Source organism: Falco cherrug, chromosome 6 (assembly GCF_023634085.1).
Source record: "Falco cherrug isolate bFalChe1 chromosome 6, bFalChe1.pri, whole genome shotgun sequence".
In the NCBI taxonomy this organism is placed as follows: Eukaryota; Metazoa; Chordata; class Aves; order Falconiformes; family Falconidae; genus Falco; species Falco cherrug.
The window spans coordinates 46,823,828-46,843,506 of record NC_073702.1 but is presented as its reverse complement, the minus strand read 5'-3'; the positions used below and the strand labels follow the sequence as shown (position 1 = coordinate 46,843,506).

The window sequence follows — 19,679 nt, the reverse complement described above, 5'->3', positions numbered from 1 at the left end:
AGAGGCCGTTTAAGAGATGGATTGCTTCAGAGCATCAGCATCTTGGCTCTCCCTTGCCACTCCTGCCTGTTTCCCAACTGCCTGTGCCAAAATGCTATTCAGTTTGGTGTCTGTGGAACAGTGGCTGAAGGAAGATTTGTATTGTCATGACAGATTTTCTGTCACCAGCGCACAGCTTGACTGTTGCTGTGGAAAAAAAGGAAAAACAAAAAACCCAAGAGTGCCGAGGATGCCTGAGTCCAGTTTATGTTGTGATTTTCAGCTGTTGGGTGTTTGGAGCCCTTGAAATCTCCCCTGATAGGATTTGGACTGGTTTTTTGCTTCCTTATTGCAAATTTGGCAGTTAGGTATTTACACAAAGATGTGTTAACTCAGGAGTCCATGGAAAACCACAGAAATGGAGAAGTGTGTGAAAGGTCAAAATGGGTCTAAGATCAGAATATAAGCTGAAATAAGGCATGTTAATATATGGTGTCCTTTTAAAGGTGCCAAGTGGCCTTGCAAATCCTCCAAACTTTGTTCATCGTGGAGTATAATAAAATCCTAAACATTTAACATGCAAAACCAACAAAAAAAAGTCTTATCCAAATTAAACACACTGATTGTTTCTATACTAGTGAACTAAGCAGGGCCAGGGTCAAATACAGGCTCAAGCAATCATCTGTATGTACAGTGAAATTGTTAGCAAGTGTTAACCCCCTTGCAGAGTGCAGGCAATGACCTGTCGCAGGTGCAGAAGCCCTGTTTTAGGTATTGGCTTTACAAACAGGGGCTACGTGGTGCCTTGTCAGGCCAGAGAACTCTCCCAGCTGGTTTTATTTGCAAGAATAAAGGTAGTCTGTAGTTCCAAGCTAAAAGGGAAAAAAATTAGGCTACTTAAATCTGTTAGCGGGAAAATTTCCATCTTACAAAGGTTTATTTTTTAACCGTGTATCATTCCAAATCGGTTTAAAATGTCAGTTAAAACAGGAATAAATGTCTAGCCCTTTTAAGAGAAAAAATGAGAGAATGTATCATGGAAATGAGTTGACACCCCAGTAGATAACACTTGTAAGATGGAGATCCTCTCACCAGAAAAGTGGGTCAAACATTCATTATGTGAGGCAGAAAGGCAAGGGAGATATGAATCTTGTCTAGTCACTCTTAATAATTCCATACGTAGACACATATTTGTCTAGATGGCAAATGTCTGGCTCTTTTGAAGTAGCTGATTGAGGGCCTGGCACCAGCAGAGGCTAAGCACCCATTACAGGGCAATGGATACTTTCGGTTCCTGTTGGCATCCGTGCCGAAAGTGCTTCCCAGCTCAGGGCCTTGTCTAACAGAAAGTGCGAAAACCAACTGTTAACATCCATCAAAACAGATGCCTGTAATGTATACAGTCTGGCATGGTGGTTCTCACTCCTGTTTGTTACTTGGACAGATGTTCTGTGTAAGATCCCCCATCTCATTTGATTGTAATGTGGACAAACGTAAACTAGTTTGGTCCAGGCTAATTTCATAAAATACGCTGTTCGTAAACATCATGGTAGGAATTATACTTTACAAATACATACAGCCCTCTTTAATTGAAGAACTTTACAACACCTTATGAAAAGAAAATTTAGTATGAATTTAGTATGAAATGCTCCCAGGCGTTTCTTCCCATTTGGAAACAATCTATGGAATCAAAGGAGTGACCCTAATCAGGCTCAATTCTTTACTGTTGCTGCTATTTTCATCTCTGCAAACCAATAATAAATAAAAAAAAAAAAGCCACTACAGTAAGTGAGACAAGGCCCATTTGTCAGAATTAATTGAGACCATTAGGCTTGCTTGCTAGTGGATTGGAGGGCTTCTATTCATCAAGTTACCCTTTCAAAGAATACAATTTCTATTTCTTTGAACACTAGACAACTGCCACTTTTAATTATCTCAAATGTATGAAGGAATTGGTTGCAAAATAGCTGTAGCCAGGAGTAAAGACATGGCAAACTGTCTAGTAATTAGATGTATCCATTGTACAAGATGGAATAAGAACAGTAATATTATTCTGAAGGAAGGAATGAAGCTGACAGCCAGACTAGTCATCTGTTGGGTGACCTGACAAGAGAAATACACCCTTGAGTTGAATCTTGCCTAAAGCAGAAACCAGCTCTACAGCAATGAAAGCCAGAGTAACTTCATTAGGAATTATTAGCAAGCAAACTTTGGCAAGCCATGGATTTCTTAACTATACAGAAATTACATTCCACATCTGAGAACAGAAACTTCAAAAATTTATCCTAGAAAAGACTAAAAGTTTCCAAAAGTTGTAATAGCTTCTGGTGTGGCTATCATTATGTAAAAGTGATATAATCTCTAAAGTAGAATCCAGCAGAAAGAATTTTTCTTACAGATTTTCAGAAGAAAAAATAGATCTGAGGTAAAAAGGAGAGTTTAGGAAAGTCAGATTGCTTTAAATCACTGGTTCTTTCCTCCCTTGCATAGTTACAACTTTTGCTCAATACTAGTCTGAGAGGGAGCGTCCTTTATTTCAGAAGTTCAAGTACAGTGCACACTGGTAGTTTCCATCTGCCTTTGGATGCCTGCTGAGCTGCAGTATCTGTAGGTAGGTAGTTTAAATCAGTCACACAGGAGCAGAGGAGGAAAGCAAGTTCAGCAAGGCTGTCCATTAAAAGGACTGGTCTCCTTCCACACACCTTTCAGCCTGCATTGACCTTGAGAGCATTTCCCTCCTTTACCATGAAGTCACCCTGTAGTGTAAATTTCATTATATTTTTTTAAGTAGCCCCCAAAAATGTTCTTTAAATGACTTTCTTTAAATATGATCATTGTAAATGTGTTGGTTGTGGCACTGGTGGTGACACCTGGAGTACTGTCTCCAATTCTGGGCTCTTCATTGCAAGAGACCTGGACATCCTGGAGACAGTCCAGCAAAGGGCCACTAAAATTATTATGGGTCTGCAGTACCTTTCCTGTGAGGAAAGGCTGGGAGAGCTGGGAACGTTCAGCCTGGAGGAGAGAAGGCCCAGGGGTGTCTTATCAATGTGTATAAATACCTGAAGGTAGGGTGTAATAGAAGACAGAGCCAGGCACTTTTGAGTGATGCCCAGTGAGGGGACCAGAGACAGTGGGCACAAACTGAAACACAGGAGGTTCCCTCTGAACATCAGGAAACAGAGTTTTACTGTGAGGGTGACTGAGCACTGACATAGCTTGCCCAGAGAGGATACAGAGTTTCCATCCAGTCTCTCCCCAGTTCAAGAGAGACAGTGAACTACTGGAAAGGGTCCAGTGGAGGGCTACAAAGATGATGAGGGGCCTGGAGCATCTCCCTTGTGAGGAAAGGCTGAGAGAGCTGGGCCTGTTTAGCCTGGAGAAGACTGCAAGGGGGTCTTATCAATGTCTACACATATCTTAAGGAAGAGTGTCAAGAGGATGGGCGAGGCTCTGTTCAGTGGCGCCCAGTGACAGGACAAGGGGCAACGGGCACAAACTGGAACACAGGAATTTCCATCTGAATATGATGAAAAATTCCTTACTATGAGGGCGACAGAGCACAGGAACAAGCTGCCCAGAGAGGTTGTTGGGTCTCCTCTGAAGACATTCAAAACCTGCCTGGACATGATCCTGTGCAACCTGCTGTAGGTGGCCCTGCTTTAGCAGGGGGTTGGACTAGATATCTCCAGAGGTCCCTTCCAACCCTGACCGTGCTGTGGTTCTCTGACTGTTCTGTGATCCTTGGAAATATTCAAAACCCACCTGGAGATGATCCTAGGCAGCCTACTCTAGGTGGCTCTGCTTGAGTAGGAGGGGTGGACAAGATGGCCTTCAGAGGTCTGTCCCTTCCAATCTCAATTTTTTTGTGATTCTGTTCAGCTTGGCAAAGACTACTCTCAGATCTTAAAGGTTTGCAAAACATTTCTAGATATATTTTTTGGTATTTAGGGGAATGACCCTTCTGTCAGGGGGTCTCCAGCAGGTTAGTTTTTTCCACTACCAAACCACTTTTGAACATTTTCTAAAAGAAGAAAGGATCAGTATAAAAATTATGTCAAATATCCCACTGCAAATAGTGATCTATGATGGAAGATGTATTGACACATGGATTTTTAATTCTACAAGGCTCTTCTTTCAAATTCTTCATGGGGTCCTAAGGGACAACGCAGTTTGGACAAATTTGAAAGCTTGTCTGCCAAATTTACACTGAATTCAACTTTCACAGAAAATACAGCAGGAGAATATAACTCCTGGCTTAAAAAAGAGCCTGTTAGTCTGACTGCCCCTTATGAACAGAAAAGGTTACCAGACTTTAGATCTATTCCATTTTGCATCATTAAATATGCAGGAAGGGGAACAGAGCGGAACACTGCAGATTTGCTAAAACCTTTTCAGGTACTTGCTTTACTGAGCATATCCCTCTATGACTTACTTTAGCTTAGCATTCATATTTCAGTAAGGATGATCTACCTTCACAGTGGCATGTGGGATGCAATTTAATAACCTTATATAATGATCTTACATAAACTCCAGAATCTTGGCCAAGACTTCCAATTAACAAAGAGATGATTATACTCTTAAGCACTAGATCACTTGGGTTCAATTCTGCTTTTACTCAAGCTGAGGAGTAGCACAAGATAAGTAAGACTATCAGGACAGAGCTAAAAATCTTAACTAATTAGACCTTAATAGCCTCAGATGCTCCAGATATCTTAAACCTTATTTTCCACCAATCTCCTTTTTCTTTTACGATTTATAGTTGAATCTGTAATGACTTTGACCAATTATGCTGAATCCAGCACAGTATTAAGGAAGCACTGCAATTGAAAAGCAGTAAGAGGTAAAGCCTGCTCTCCCCCACCTTCAAAGTATGGCAGAAACACACAATCTCTGATGAACTGAGAAGTTTCCTATTTTTCATCAGGAAGCTCACAGCTCTGAACCATGATGACCTTATCATAAGCCTCAGAAGAAAAGAATTCACAGACCTTATCCAGGTTTTCACAAGAAGAAAGGAAGGACCCTGTTCATCTGTAATGTTTTGAAGTGTACTTCCTTCTAAACTCTCAAATATTGCACAGGGCTAAAAGCTATTCCTTCATACAGAAAAGTGTAAATAGCACTGTAAAAGCAGCACTACAGAACAAAGACAGGAAAATTGTCAGCGATTCCTTCAGTCACCCCTGGCTTGCTGCTACAGCGCGGGTTTCAGAAATAATGACGGTGAACGGGCCAACATACTTGTGTGCAGGCATAAGGCTTTAGACCACATCTCTGTTCCTATGTCCGTACACTCCACATCAATGCCACTCTTCTAAAAATCTCAAAACAACCCCAAAAAACTTAACTTCAAAATAACCCAAAAAAACAAATGCAGGTTTTACTGTGTTTTGGGATTTTGATACTATAAGACATTGATCTTCAAGCTGCTCGCCACAGTTCTTAGTATAAACATGGTTCTGAGTGAAAGGTGGGGCTGCCAACTGTTTGCAGGACTCTGAGAGATGAGGTTCTAATAAACTCCATATATCATAAATTTAACATATATAGCTGCTGGATTTCCTGATGAACTGTTTTCTTACTAGAAAGTCTCAGTAATCAGAAAGCTTACTGAGAAAAACATCTACTATGACAGAACAGAATTTTTCTACAGAGCTTTTCAAAGTTAGGCACAATATTTCATTTAAATCTATGATTTGATTACATTAACTAGAATTACTTATGAAAGACTAGTTAGAATAAGTCACCAACAATGAATGAGACCAAGGCACCTGATTATTTCATTTAAAAATGTAATTATAATTATTTGAAAAACCATCAAAACAAATTAGGAAATTTCATTAATTTTAAACTTTCCTACAAACACTGTTTTGTGGAAAAACCAATTCAGAAGTAAGTTATCTTTTAACTGTCAAATCTGTGCAGAACACAAACTCAGTTCCAGCCAGCTGCATTCTCTATAAAACCCCAGTGGAAGGGCCTATGAAGCAGTTTCTGCATCCATCACAGGTAGCAAAAATCAGACCAGAATGTTTCCACCTTGAGCAACTCCTTGGCCCACAGGATTTATGGTATGCAGAAAGGTGCATATGGGAGCCAGAAGTCTGACTGCATTTCCTATTACTGGATCCTGAGCAAAGCATCTAGGCTTTTCAGTTGAAAGCACATTCACGGCACACACAAGTGCCCAGCCGTCTGTTACAGACTGTTTCTCAGCTGCATGCTCTTCAAACAAAGAGATGGGGAAAAAGGAAAAAATCTGAAGTACAGCACACCACAACACAGCAAAATGAATTGAGGGGGGAAAAATACCACCAAGGAAAATTGCAAAGAAGGAAATTGAATGTTTTCTAGCTGTTGGAAGAGACAAAGCATCTGTGTTTATCATTTGTTTCATTTTTATTTTACTTTTTGTGACCTATCATGGTGGCTTTTATGGTTACAGGTCAAAATGATGAGACCACAGTGTAAGCTGAAAAAAGAGCTGGGAAGTTTGTGACTCCACATTCCTCCATCTGAATCTTTGAAATATTGGAGGATTTTCAGCTGTAATACAAAATCTCCAGGATGCTAGCCGTGCAAATACTTGCATTATTTAAAAGAAACCAACACAGAATATTTGTTTGGGTTTTTTTTTTTCTTACAGGAGGTAAGTCTTGCAGAATGAGACCTCAAATTTATAAATCCTCCTTGCAAACACATTTTTTTTTTCACTCTAAAACAGCTGAATCCAAGCTGGAGTCTATGCTTGTTTGGGTTTTTTTCTTTTAAAACCCATTTGGATTATACAGGTCTCTTGCACCATCTTTTCACCTAAGGCAAATGTAACTCTGGCACTCAGAAAACTTAGCACCACAGGTACCTGCAGTCTTTGAAAGGAGTTTATAGTTTCAGTGGACACTGCCAAGTAGGCTGATTATAGCCTTATGGTAATTGTTGGCTTCTCCCCAACAGATTGCCTTCCTGTGTCAGTTCGCTAAACACCATCTCCATCATTTAGTTTTAAGCACAAGACAATTCCTTTTTCACTCAGAGAAGGATGTAGCTTTTTTTCATTAAAGTCTTTTTTTCAGTAAAAAATTTTACATCCTACATTTCTTTACTGAATTCAGTGAAAATCTGTAAATCTTATCTCATTAAAGAACTAGGATGGACACTAAAAAAAAAAAAAAAAAAGAAAAAGAAAAAGAAAAAAAGGTTCACATTTATGTTGATGTTTCTTCTTTGGAATGAAATTATCATGTTCTGCTGACTGAGTTAAGACCAGATTCTGATCAATTTGAGTAAATGACTCGAAAGGCTCTTGACCACCATTCCTCTTCGAAGTTTCTCATGGACAACCAATGCAGACATATGGAAATACCAAGTTTGCAATTTTTACTGTTTCACATCTTTCTGTGGATGAACTGCAGGTCACTTATGCTGGCCTTGCAGACCTGCAGGGGTCCACACAAGCCTCCACTCCAGAAATCATTTAGTGACACTTATTTGGCCAAAGTTTGCTCTACATTTTATGCTTTGCATATACTAGTATTATTACAATGGTCTTGAGTGCTTAAGTCTGCTATTCTTACAAGGAGATAAATTCTCAGAGGTTAGAGATAGGAGACCACAACACATGGCTTTGATGACTGATGCATCCCCTTTCTAATACAGCCAGGGGCCTGAAGGATATAATGCAAGTTCATCTGAGCCTATGAAAATATCTAGTGCAAAGCATCACTTCTTCATAAAAATAATAAATCTAGCTCTAGCTTTTCTGAGAATAATTATTCTGGATGTTACTCACTTATTCTAACAAAAAGTGAATTGTTTTCCTCACTTTGATAGAAGCAGGGGTTTAGCCATTCATTCAGCTTAAAAAAAAAAGTTATCCTGGGATAATATTGTCTATCTAACATTTCATTCTCATGGATACCTATTTTTGTGCTATTAAAATGGGGAGACAAGATAGCATTACTGACTAGACTCTAAGTGATTTTGAGATTAACATAGCTGTGTTGTTCTTTATTAATAGATCATGATAATATTGCAGTTATTTTTCATTATTACTGCTTTACAGTTAGCAAAACCATTATGCTCCTCTGTTCATAAACAAACAGCCCTGACTAGTTTTCACTGCCATAAGACTTAAGTATTCCAGCTGTCAGGAAAAACAAGGTGTCAGAAAAAAAAAATCTTTGGTTTCATAGAAGAAATTGAAGAGTGACAATATAGTTGTCTATTGCATGATCATACAGCATACAGGGACCACATCCATCTCTGACTTCTATCAGAGCCTGCTTCAGCATGTAGGAGTAAGCTTGTGAACAGAGCTGTGCAAACAGTTGTTTTTCGAAGACTGACTTGAACCACAGAACTGAAGACAGTCTAGTCAGATTGAACCATAATCAAAAATGAAAAAGATGCTGGCATGCACTTTTTCTGTATCTGAATTAAAACCAGAAAAATCACATTTGTGTTCATATAGCATGTTTTAAGCCAGCCACTTATAATATAAATAAAGGCATCAAAGAGCTTGGAGACGGGCAGGGGCACAACTACTCTGCGTTGAAGAGTGAAGGTATTTATCCAGCTGGTGAAAGATACAGGGTTGGTGCCCATCTTTGTCTCAGGTGGTTTTCAAAACTGGCTTCCCCTTACTTTAGGAAAATGCACTGATCTTATCATCTTGTTTTCAGGCTCTGCCCTCAATGATGTGTTTTATATAAAATGCTTAAAAGTATTCATTACATGATGATTTGCCAGTAAGTTAAGAGTTGCCCATTTCTGCCTTGAGTTTTCTGTTATTTTCATCGAACTGGAATAGCTTCATCAGAATAGCTTGAAAGACATCTACCCCACCGCATTCCCACAGGAACGGTTCTTTCAAATCCCGAACGAGTGCACTAACCTGCTTGTTTAAAGGAGGGGATTTCCTCCTCCAAATGACCCTGTTTGGTAAATTCAGCCTGTGTTTGTCAACACTTTAGGTGAATGGCCATTTTACATCATCTTCCAGTGGAATTTTAAAATCACAATGAAATCTTGATCTCTTGTGGTTTTTGAGAGGGTGGGAATTGTGGTTTTTTAAGAAAGCCTCCACTTAATCTGCATCTACTAAATCACCATTATTTAAGTTATGGCAGTCCTGCCTGTAGCTCTCTTGCACTGGAAGCTGGATGCAAGCATCAAAAAAATGCTTCTTGGCTTTTGGACCTCTGCCTTAAAAATATTTTGTCTCTTGGTCTGTTGATAATAAAAATTCCTAGGAGTAGGATAAGGTGAAGAGCAGTGCCAGTGTGATACACTCTTTCAAAGGGTAGATCAGTGAAAGAAACATGTCAGAACATCTATTATCCAGAGTATCTTAGATTGATTTTAATCTGAAAACCGAATCCTGCCTTTAGATTATGTATGTGCAACTGACTTCGCGTGGCCTTTGGGCTGGAATAGGGAAGGTTTTTGTGTTACAGTGGTGGCTGAAGGGCTCATGGCCCTACTGTGTGACATACACCGATTCAGCCTAAAATGTAATCTTTGCCCTGCAGGGCCTAGCATCTACAAACTTCAGCCAAGAAGTAGGAATTGAGCACAGATCTGAATGGCAACCCAGTAGCCTACCAACTAGTTCAGAGCATCCCAGTTTGATTTCTACTCCTTACCTTCATAGTAGCACAAAAAACACACGTAAGGCAAGACGCTTTAATTCTCAGGTTGTCTTCAATGCCAGACATAATTGCAAAATACTGTGATGATATATGGCATATGATGCACATAACTGAGAAAATACCTGAGTGAATAGTAACTGGTGTTAGTCTTGTATGGGCAGAATATTAATCTTAGCACCTGCCACATCGGCATAGTTTTCTTGCCATAGTGATAACAGGAATTTCACCGATTCACCTGATTTAGGCTACTGATACATGAAAATCTGACCCTTGGAAAGCAATTAAAGACTATTTGATTACTGGATATACAGAGAATGAAAGATCAGCTCCAAGCTCTATATTATTTTCAGTTTCTTAATGGCAGTAGAAAGTAGGGATGCTATGCAACATTTTTAAAAAGGCTAAAACCACTGGCTGGAAACACCTGGAGGAAAAGTCAGTGAGATTTTTGCTCTTAAGTAGTCCAACTCTCTTGATGATTTTATCCAGTTACCTTGGCTTTTTTACCATGCACCACTGCCCTGCAATACTGATTTAGTTAAGTAATTACTCAATGGGACAATTATTTAATTGCTGAACATGAATATTAACAGCTGAATAATAGTGGCTAAATAAATAAAGATTGGTTTTCTGAATCCCAGTAGATCCTCCAAAAACACATCAGCTAGGAACTTGGAACAGTTTAACCTTATATGTGGTAATGTGTTGAATTTGTATACTTCTTCAAGTAGTCATTAGCATTACTCCCTGGTCATTAGCATTTTTACTTTAAAAGTCTGTGAAGTTGCAAAGTAGAAATGCACTAACTCCAAACAGAAACTAGCCATAATAATACTATTACAGTAGTTACAGAAACAATCGTTTTTGTAGAAGTCAGGAACAAGATATGTGTGAAAGGTACATCAAGCTCAGGCCACCTGGGTTTACTGAAGTACTTTTTACCATACCCTCCAGAGCAATAAAATCAGCATAAAAATAGGCAGAACTAACTTTCCATGGGAACAGAAAACAAACCAGTGCTTGTGCTTTCCACTTAAACTCTCTCTTTTTCAAAGCATTAGAACTTTTGTTGGTTTTGCTTTTATCATCGGTAATTTATGTCTCTAAATTTTAAAGATATCTGCAGGAGGTACTCCAGCTAATAAATAATAATGGTACCATATATGTTACTTTACATCAAATGTCTCTCCAGAATACCTCCCTTTCATTCAACTACTTTTTGATAAGGCATGTCAGCCATTTCCTCTTCTTAAAGACTTAACTAAGTAAAGATCATTTTGTTAATCTTTATCCTGTTACTTTTCCTCTGTTTAGCTTTACACTATACAGCATAATTGTTTTGACATAATCAGCTAGCTTCCACGATGGAATTATATGTCAAGGACACCAACTTCAGATGTGCAGAGTGCTTTTGCTGCTGAGGGCTGCTTGAATTCCACTGAGAAATGTGAGCAGACAGGGTATTTTCAACTGAAGATAGCAACATAGTAAATAGCAATGCAGTGTGGTCATCTTGAGGTAAAAGGTAGCAATCTGTTATTGTGATCAGTTATTTAAAGGCTGCTTTCAAATTAGCTTTGCAGTCACAAATGTGCAAATATTTAAATTTTTTTCTAAGTAAACATGAACCAGTTCCTTGAGTGAAAACAGAATATGTCTGAATTGGATGTACTTCTGTATAAAAATGATGGTTTCTTTCACAGCAAAAACATATCAGAAGTAATGTATCCAATGGAACTCCAGCTTTGACAGATGCAGATAAATAAAAGTTGAAATGTAGTGCTAGTGTTTATCACTGGAAACATAATGCAGAATTTAGGCCAAGATGTATTATAAATTTAGCACAGTTTTAAATACAATATCCAAAATTGAGAAATTGTTCCAACCAAGTATAACACTTCTTTCTTTAGAGTCTTCCCTGTTTTGCAACTCTGACTAACTTCAGCCATTGAACTCCAGCTATGAATGGTGAGATGAAGAAATTAGGGTCAAGTGTGTGCCTTGCATTATCAGTCTGATATAGGTACCAGAAAACTGCACGCTACACTCTGGGACCACCAGCTGAACTTTTTGCTGAGATGTAGTCTTGTAGGAAATCAAATGCATAGGGCCTATCTGTTGCTCCTTTGATATAAAAGTACAATGAAGTTAACCTGACTTTCTTTTCATTTTCCTGTTTCTCTTTCTTACTTACCACACACTGCTTAGGTTCCACCTTCATCAGCCCATGTTTGTTTTCCTAAGTTTAGCAGAGATTTTGCATGAGCAAAACAAACAGTATTTGATCCCAGACATCAAATTAAATTAGCAGTGTAGATTAGCTGCTCTCAGATGAGTCACTTTCTACTTCCAGTAAGGCTCTGCATCCAAATCTTGGATGTCTACTGCCCAACAAGCAAATTACCTTGGTGCATTTTAACTGTTGTTCATGTGATGGAGGAAAGAAAATGGGCAGCTTCATTCTCTTTTGGACAGTCTCAGGTGAACACCCTGTTACATTCCAACCTACACAAGCCATTTCCTCCTTCCATGGCGTTACTCTTCCATGGAACCAAAAGACACTCAGGTCTCCACATCCAGCAGAGAAGACAAATGCTGCTCTCCCTATGGACTGCAAAGGAGGGAGGGAGGGAGAAAGAGAAGTTTTGTGCCTTCCCTGCTTCTCCCTCACCCCAACTTTGTGCTCCAGCCATATTCAATGTGATCCTAAGCAGTTACATGTGTGGACTTAAAGATTACAAGACAGAAAGTGGATGGTCCTTTTTTTTTCTCCTCCTGTATACGGAACTCCCACTGGCTTTCCTGGGAGCTCCCTCTATAGACTGACAAGCAACAGGTCAGAGGAGATGGAAAGGCTTTTTACCTGCCAACCCCAGAGTTCAGGATGTGTTGTTTCTCCTGCAGCGGTTGATGACACCCTAACACCTTAGCAGCACTGGAGCTGCATTCCTACGCTGTAACAGGGGAAGCAGGACCAAGGGCCTGAACTAAGGTCTTGGCAGGTAAGTGAAGGAGCAACCAGTATCAAACAGCTTCATTTGAAAGTGTACGTCTTTGTAATGTTTAAGTCTTAATATGTGCTCTGCTTTACCTGGGAGCTTAAACTTCCACTTCTCAGAGAGTATTTGAGATCACCTCTTAACTCAGCCAAATGCTTGAAAAAATGTTGAAGAAACTCATAAATGCAGAGGGGCTAGAAAGAAAGGTTACTTGTGCTAAAAACACCTCGAAGCTAGGATTTCTTCTTAGATCTGAGCAGAAGTAATTCAGGTTAGTGGGGGAGGGAGAAGCTTCATGCTACCAACACGTTTTTGTATATTGCTGCTGAGGATGATTGAAAGCATCATTGTATGGTCCTCAATATTCAAAATATGAGCTCTCCTGAGACTGGGAGGGGGGAACTTTGCTTGGTTGCTTGTCTTCTCTCAATTGGACACATAGGTAACACCTGATAAAGGGAGATCTCCATCTCCTTACTATGTTCCACTTCTTAATTATTGGAACGAAGTTTCTAATATGAATACTTATGTCATTCAAAAGGTGATTTATTACATTAGTTATCAGGAATTGTGTTCTTGCTGACAATACCATGTTCCAGAACATTCACAAGGAGCACACACAGAGGAATTCACTACCACTAAAGCAAATTCAATTAAAAAGGTATTTGCATAAAAATGTGTGATGATAGTTACCAGCTCAAAAAAAGAAGGGAAAAAAAATTAAAAACATCCTTACATAAAGGAAGTCTTTCTTTTTCTGTCTTGTGGTAAGATGAGGGTAATGGACACCTTTCTGCTGGGAGGCCAGTAAGTTTTACTTTTTGGAACGAAAAGCAAATTTAGATCAGAGGAGGAAATCATAAGAGGCAGCCTCACACTGCGTTCTGTATCTGAGCCATCTACTGCCACCATATCCAGGAGACAAAAAAGGGAACGTTCATAAAGAATGAACAACCATCCAGAACTGGTGGGGCACCAAAGCCTCATCAATTTCCAGTTCAGATATTCTCATCCCTTCTACCTTTATTCTTACTAGTATTCTCAATTTACTAAGTCAAATCACTCAAAAAGTGACCTCTAAGTTTGTGTCCATCTTTCAGTGGATAAACTGTGAGCTTGTAAGAAATTACACATACTAATAGCACCTGTTAATTAATATTCATCAGAATTAAAGGGAAAAGCCATTATCAAAAATTTCTTTCCACAATTTTATGGGCAAGAGTGCAAAATGAATGTTTCAATATTTTTATAACTTTTAGAAGTTTACAATTACTATAGTCATTGTTTTAAATTAACTTTCTCTAGACAAAATAAAGTGTTGTACTACATTGCAGCCTCACTGTTAGGAATGAAGATAGAGGAGACAGTGCAGGAAGGCCAACACATACGACCAAAATGGAGAGTATCCAAGTCATAGAAGAATGGTAAGTTGGTCAAACTATTGTCTAGTAAATGTTTTTAATTTGCCTATAAGTAATAGCAAGAATTGTCTTGGGTTTTATGCTTTGGAAATGTCCTTTTGACTACTTTTCCTCAAAAAAAATCTACACAAAAGGAAGCAAAATCTGTCCTGACAATGCAATGCCAGCAGAGACATTCAGAAGGCAGGCTCACTTACAGTTTCTTATTTGTGGGGAAGAACTGTGGGGAGGAATGGGAGGTGCATGAGTGGTTCCACAGACCTGTAAGAAGCCTCTGCTACCTGTGGAATCATTTTCTTCTGTTTATCCAAACAAGAAGAAAAACTAATGGTCACAAGGGTACTTCACAGTCAGATTTTTAACATGGCTACCTTTCATAAAACAGCTTGGAGTATGGTTTCACTGGAATTAACCAAGGAAACACATACCTTGAAAAACTAAAAGTCTGAGCTTCTGTTTCTGTCTGAAACTTGGGCCCCTGTTTATTGAGTTGAGAAAAACACTAATCTATTATCAGTGTCCTTGAATTCTCTAATTCCGTAAAAAGTGAATGAAAATGTAACTCTAGGGGATATGATTGAAGGTATGATCAACCCAAACAACTTATTGTCTTCTTTCCTATTCATGGTCATTTATGAAAGGACAATGTCAGAAATTTCCACAAAATACTGTAGTGAAGATTGCTTCCCAATAGACAATGAGGGACCACAGGTGGCTTGTTGGCTCCATCCACCTCAGCAGGTTCTTTTCACCCTCCTTAGAGAGAGGACTTTTCACCTTCAAATCATACTTTTTGCTTCAGATTACAATTATTTTGCTGGATATTTTAAAGACATTCTTATTTGTTATGCCTTTTGGACTGCTGAAAAGCTATCACAAAGAGCCTCCCATCATCCAGTCTGCCTTGCATGCAGAGTAAGAATTGATAAATGGACTTGAAGAGAAATCATATAGACAAACATCATTTACTGTGCAACATGATTACAGAGAAGCTATTAAGAACAGCTAGTAAAGCTCTTGTGTTGGATCCTATCAGGAAGGGGAGAGTTAGTGCTCAGAATTAAGTTTGAAACCATATTTAATTGTTGTTAAGTAATTTGGAGTATTACCTTCTGAAGCTATTCATTGGTACATTAATGGATTAGTGACGCAAGTTAGTCTTCTGTTCACTTATCTAGTGCGTCCACTCTTACAACCCATGAATACTTCCCAGCAGAAAATGGGAATAAGGACTTTTTCCCATTTCTTCTCTTTCCAGTTTTGCCAGCCACGTCCATCACATCTCATGCCAATAGATCATAATTCAGGTCAATAGCACTAAGCAGAGGGAAACTTAGCAACCCTTGTGTACAAGCACAGAGAAATATGCTAATTTAAAAGCTCTCTGAATTACTATTTTGTTGGGCCTCATTAGTATGCTCTTGGCTGCCAAGAGCCTTTTGTTTTTCTTGTCCTTCCTGAACCAAATCATGTGGCAGCCAGTGATTGGCCAAACACCATCAGAAGCAGGCAGGGACATCAGGTGTCACCTAACCCCCCCATGAAGGGGAGTCTATTGCCAGCTCCCTGAAATCACATCTCCTTTAACTGCAGATGCAAGAATTGAATGCTGTTGTGGGATTTTGCCTTTGAGTCTGATGGCTAAAAACATTCGTAAAAAAACTTGTAGAAAGCCAGGCACATGTCTTATAACATTGAACATGTTCAGTAGGCTATCGAGATAATGAATGCACAAGTGAACACTGAACAAAATTCCCCTGTCACTGCTGAAGCCTTTTTGCTTCCAGTTTTCAATCTGGACTAAAGTGCAGTTGAAAGGAGAATTTTTGGATGAATGTATGAAAACACTGTTAAAAAAATAGAAGCATATTTGTAATGATACTTTGCTTTTGCAGCCAAAACCCTACTGCAGATGAAATTTTGTCTTGGTCTCAGAATTTTGACAAGATGATGAAAACACCAGCTGGGAGGAACCTTTTCAGAGAGTTTCTTCGAACAGAGTATAGTGAGGAGAACCTGCTTTTCTGGCTTGCGTGTGAAGATCTAAAGAAGGAACAGAACAAGAAAGTTATTGAAGAAAAAGCAAGACTTATATATGAAGATTACATTTCTATACTATCACCAAAAGAGGTAAAGCTGTAAATGCTACATTTGCATTTTCTGTTAAAGCAGAAATGTTATACCCTGGATTGCCAGATGGGGGTCTCAAAGTCTGCCTGATTTGTCAGATGAAAGTCTAGTATGGACATTAAATCAGGAAAGGAAGGGACAGAAAAAGCAGAGACACAGGTGCTGGGTCATTTAGCATCATTGACCACACCACCTCAAATTTCTCTGTAAGGCTCAAGAGACTCCAGTAAGAGAAGGCTGAGAAATAGGTATAGAATCATAGGATGGTTTGGGTTGGAAGAGACCTCAAAGATCATCTAGTTCCAAACCCCCTGCCATGGGAAGGGACAACTTCCACTAGACCAAGTTGCTCAAAGAGAGTTGCTCTTTTGCACCTCTTTTTTGCACCTGTGAGAGGTGCTCCAGCTCTCTGATCATCTTTGTGTCCCTCCTCTGGACTTATTCCAACATGTCCATCATGTTCTTCTTATGTATGCTTCTTCAGTAATGCTACATGCCTGCCAGAGAGAGGGAGTAAGTAATGCAAATGGATTTCTGGAGAAAAGACAGCAAAACTAAGGAATTTAAATCAGAATCATTACAGATTTATCTTTTGCAACAGCTGTCTCGGAGAAAGTCCAAATTTGCACTGGTTATTCCTATGTGAGAATCCAGGAATGGAGACCATGTATTTTCTCTAATGAAAGGTATGATAATATCTGGGAAATTACGTAAGATTGTCTATAATCCTTAAACTGAAATAGGCAAATTCTGAAATTATCTTCACCTGGAGTAAAGAAAAAGCATCCCCTATAAAACCATGTCTTGGAATAGTGAGATACATAAATATATAAGCACTATAGAAGAGTCTTTTTTTAGGCCATGTCACGTACCTTTAGCTCCTTTCCCTTGATTTCGTGCATTGCATCCGACTACCTACTCAATGATGTTATGCTACTTTATACTCACTGTGGACCTTGCTTCCTACATTTTACTTCTGTGCTGCACTCAGTAATAATTTGCAACTTCATTCATATGAATGAAACCAACAGCAATTTACAGCTCCATTATCTTCTCTTGTGCTATAGTGTATACTTTTGCTCCGGAGTGAGAAAACCAGCAGTACAGCAAGCTAATAATGAGATTTTCTTATAATATCTCTAGTACATATATATGTGCTGAATGCTCAGTTGTCTTTTTAAGCTAAGATCAACCAGCAGTTAAAATTCAACCACTAAGTGTTGTTTGACTTAGATTTAACAAAACCACTCACAAACTTGATGCACTGGACGTGTGCAGATGTCATCAATCCAGTTGTCCCTGCTCCTACTGGAAATCTTAAGAGGCAAACAAGAACTGTTTGCAATGCTTTAGATCAGCACAGGAGCTGAAAAGCTCTTGTTCATTCAGGCATCCCGTTCCAGATTTTATCTTTTAGCATACAAGCTGAAATATGTAGCATCACTTGTTCAGTGATGAAGTTATTGAGGCAGAAGGTCTTAGTGTTCTAAACACATACCCTGTGTTCATCTGCTTAGCAAGGAAATACCTTTAGTAATTCCAACTAGTTTTGCCATCTGGCTTTAATGACTCACTGAGTAACTACAGTGTAAATTAATAGTTCCATAATTAATTTTATTTTTCATTCTATAAATGCAATTAACTTGTACTGTATTCAATGGCACAAAGCCCCACCATCCTGCCAAATTCGAGTTGTTAATCCCAGCAATAATATTTGATAATGAAGAACCAATTAGCTAGCTGCACAGACTGTTTTTGCTAAGATACATGCATGTGCATGTGTGTCAGGGAGAGAATTGCTTAAATCTTAGTGTGTCATTTCTGTGCTACAGAAATGCAATGCTCTAGGACTGAAATCTATTCAATAAATTCTGAAGACACACGGCTGCAACACTGCTTCTCAAAACTACCATAACACTACACCCCTGCACGCTGTTGTGTCTGTAGGCAGGTGGTCACTGGCTGAGCAGCCTCACCAGTCTGTTCATTCCTGCTGCGCAGTCTGGCCTGCTCGCACAGCTACATCAGTTAGACAGTGAAAAATGCCTGGGTTGAAAAACAGCATAGAAAAGAAATGCCACTTTCAGATAGATCAATTCCTTAACTCAGCTAGCTGTGGGGCTGCCCAGACAGCAGTGCCAGCGCAAGGGAGAGGAAGAGCCAGGGTGGGAAAGGCTGTTCATGGCAGCTCATGCAGCACTGCTGCCCATCCGTAAGGCGGGCACACAGCCCCGGCGTGCTGCCTGCAAGCCTAAATGAGTGCTTGGGTGGAGAGTGTGCATTAGGCAGCCATAACGGTTATTCTGCAGAGACAGCGTACTGGAGTAATAGGTACGGTTTGCTAGCATGAATCGGCAACAGTTTACCCACAGTTAGGCTGCATCACAGTTGTGCTTTGTAACTGATACAAGTAACAGCAAATACTGGAGGAGAAAGAGCTGTGTGAGGAGAAAGCCTGCTGTGGCAGCAACATACTCCAATATGCCAACGAACCGACAATGACAGAATCTACAGTTGGTACTGAAGATATAATGAAAATCTATATTTACTCCTCCATACTATACCATACCACTGTATTTCAAAGACATTGCTTTACCACATATAAAAACCCACAAGCTCATACATCCACACATGTTCTGAGTTTTCATCTCAGTTAGCATCCCTCACATACCAAGGTATCATGGTTCATGGAGCTTTCCAGGGTTGAATTCAATCCTTCAGACAACATCAATATGTATTTATAGGGTTACAGAGTAGTAGGGTCAGACTGCAACCTGGTGTAAATCACAGTAGCTTAACTAATGTGTGCTTGGTATTTCTCTACTCAGAGTTTTAGCCTTTTTCTTCTTAGCTGAGTAAACCCTTGCTAGCCCCAGTGGGCTTTCCAGCTACTGCAATTTCATTTAATCCGGAAGGCATTAATTTTACTGGTTTTACAGCATTTTGTGGATAAACTGTCCATTCACTCAAATTTCTAAATGATATTCTAAAATCCTCTGAGTATTCATCCCAAATGTAATGTGGCCTTTTTGGAGTTCGTTACAAATGGAAAGAAAGTAAATGAGAAGCTAAAATTGAAACTTGCTAACCACTTCAATATGGACATATGATATCCTGAAAGTACAAATTATCAGATGTTAAAGTCTTGAAAAGAAGAACAAATCTGAAATAGTTAATATTAATGGGGAGATTAACATGATAAAAATTATAAAAAACTGTGGGTAATTTGTGAGTAATAAGTGCGGTGCCTGAAAAAAAAAAAAAAAGAAAAAGAAAAAAAATGTGTAAGGCAGCCAGATGAGAATGTTGAATAGAAAGCTTCTAAAGATTTAACCACATATGGTCAGGAAAAAAATCTCTCTGAATTTCAGCTCTCTGAATGAGAGTCATTCAACATTCTTTTCAGAGAAATAAATATGGGAAAAAAAAAAATAAGGTAGTATAACATAATTTTTGGGAATCCAGGTTACTGCAGAGCTTTATTTAGCTGTACTGTA

The 19,679-nt window shown here is 39.1% G+C and overlaps 1 protein-coding gene across 2 annotated transcripts in view; it reads left to right on the top strand.

Moving 5' to 3' along the window:
- Nucleotides 1–19,679, top strand: part of RGS17 (regulator of G protein signaling 17) — a 76,250-nt gene that overhangs the window by 53,750 nt on the left and 2,821 nt on the right. The window contains exons 3-4 of one of the 2 annotated variants that reach the window (XM_055714880.1): nt 13,978–14,055; nt 15,948–16,182. In XM_055714880.1, the coding sequence (XP_055570855.1) occupies nt 13,978–14,055; nt 15,948–16,182 (313 nt within the window). Of the gene's footprint in view, nt 1–13,965; nt 14,056–15,947; nt 16,183–19,679 lie in introns of both variants that reach the window. The other variant, XM_055714879.1, reaches the window with a different exon arrangement.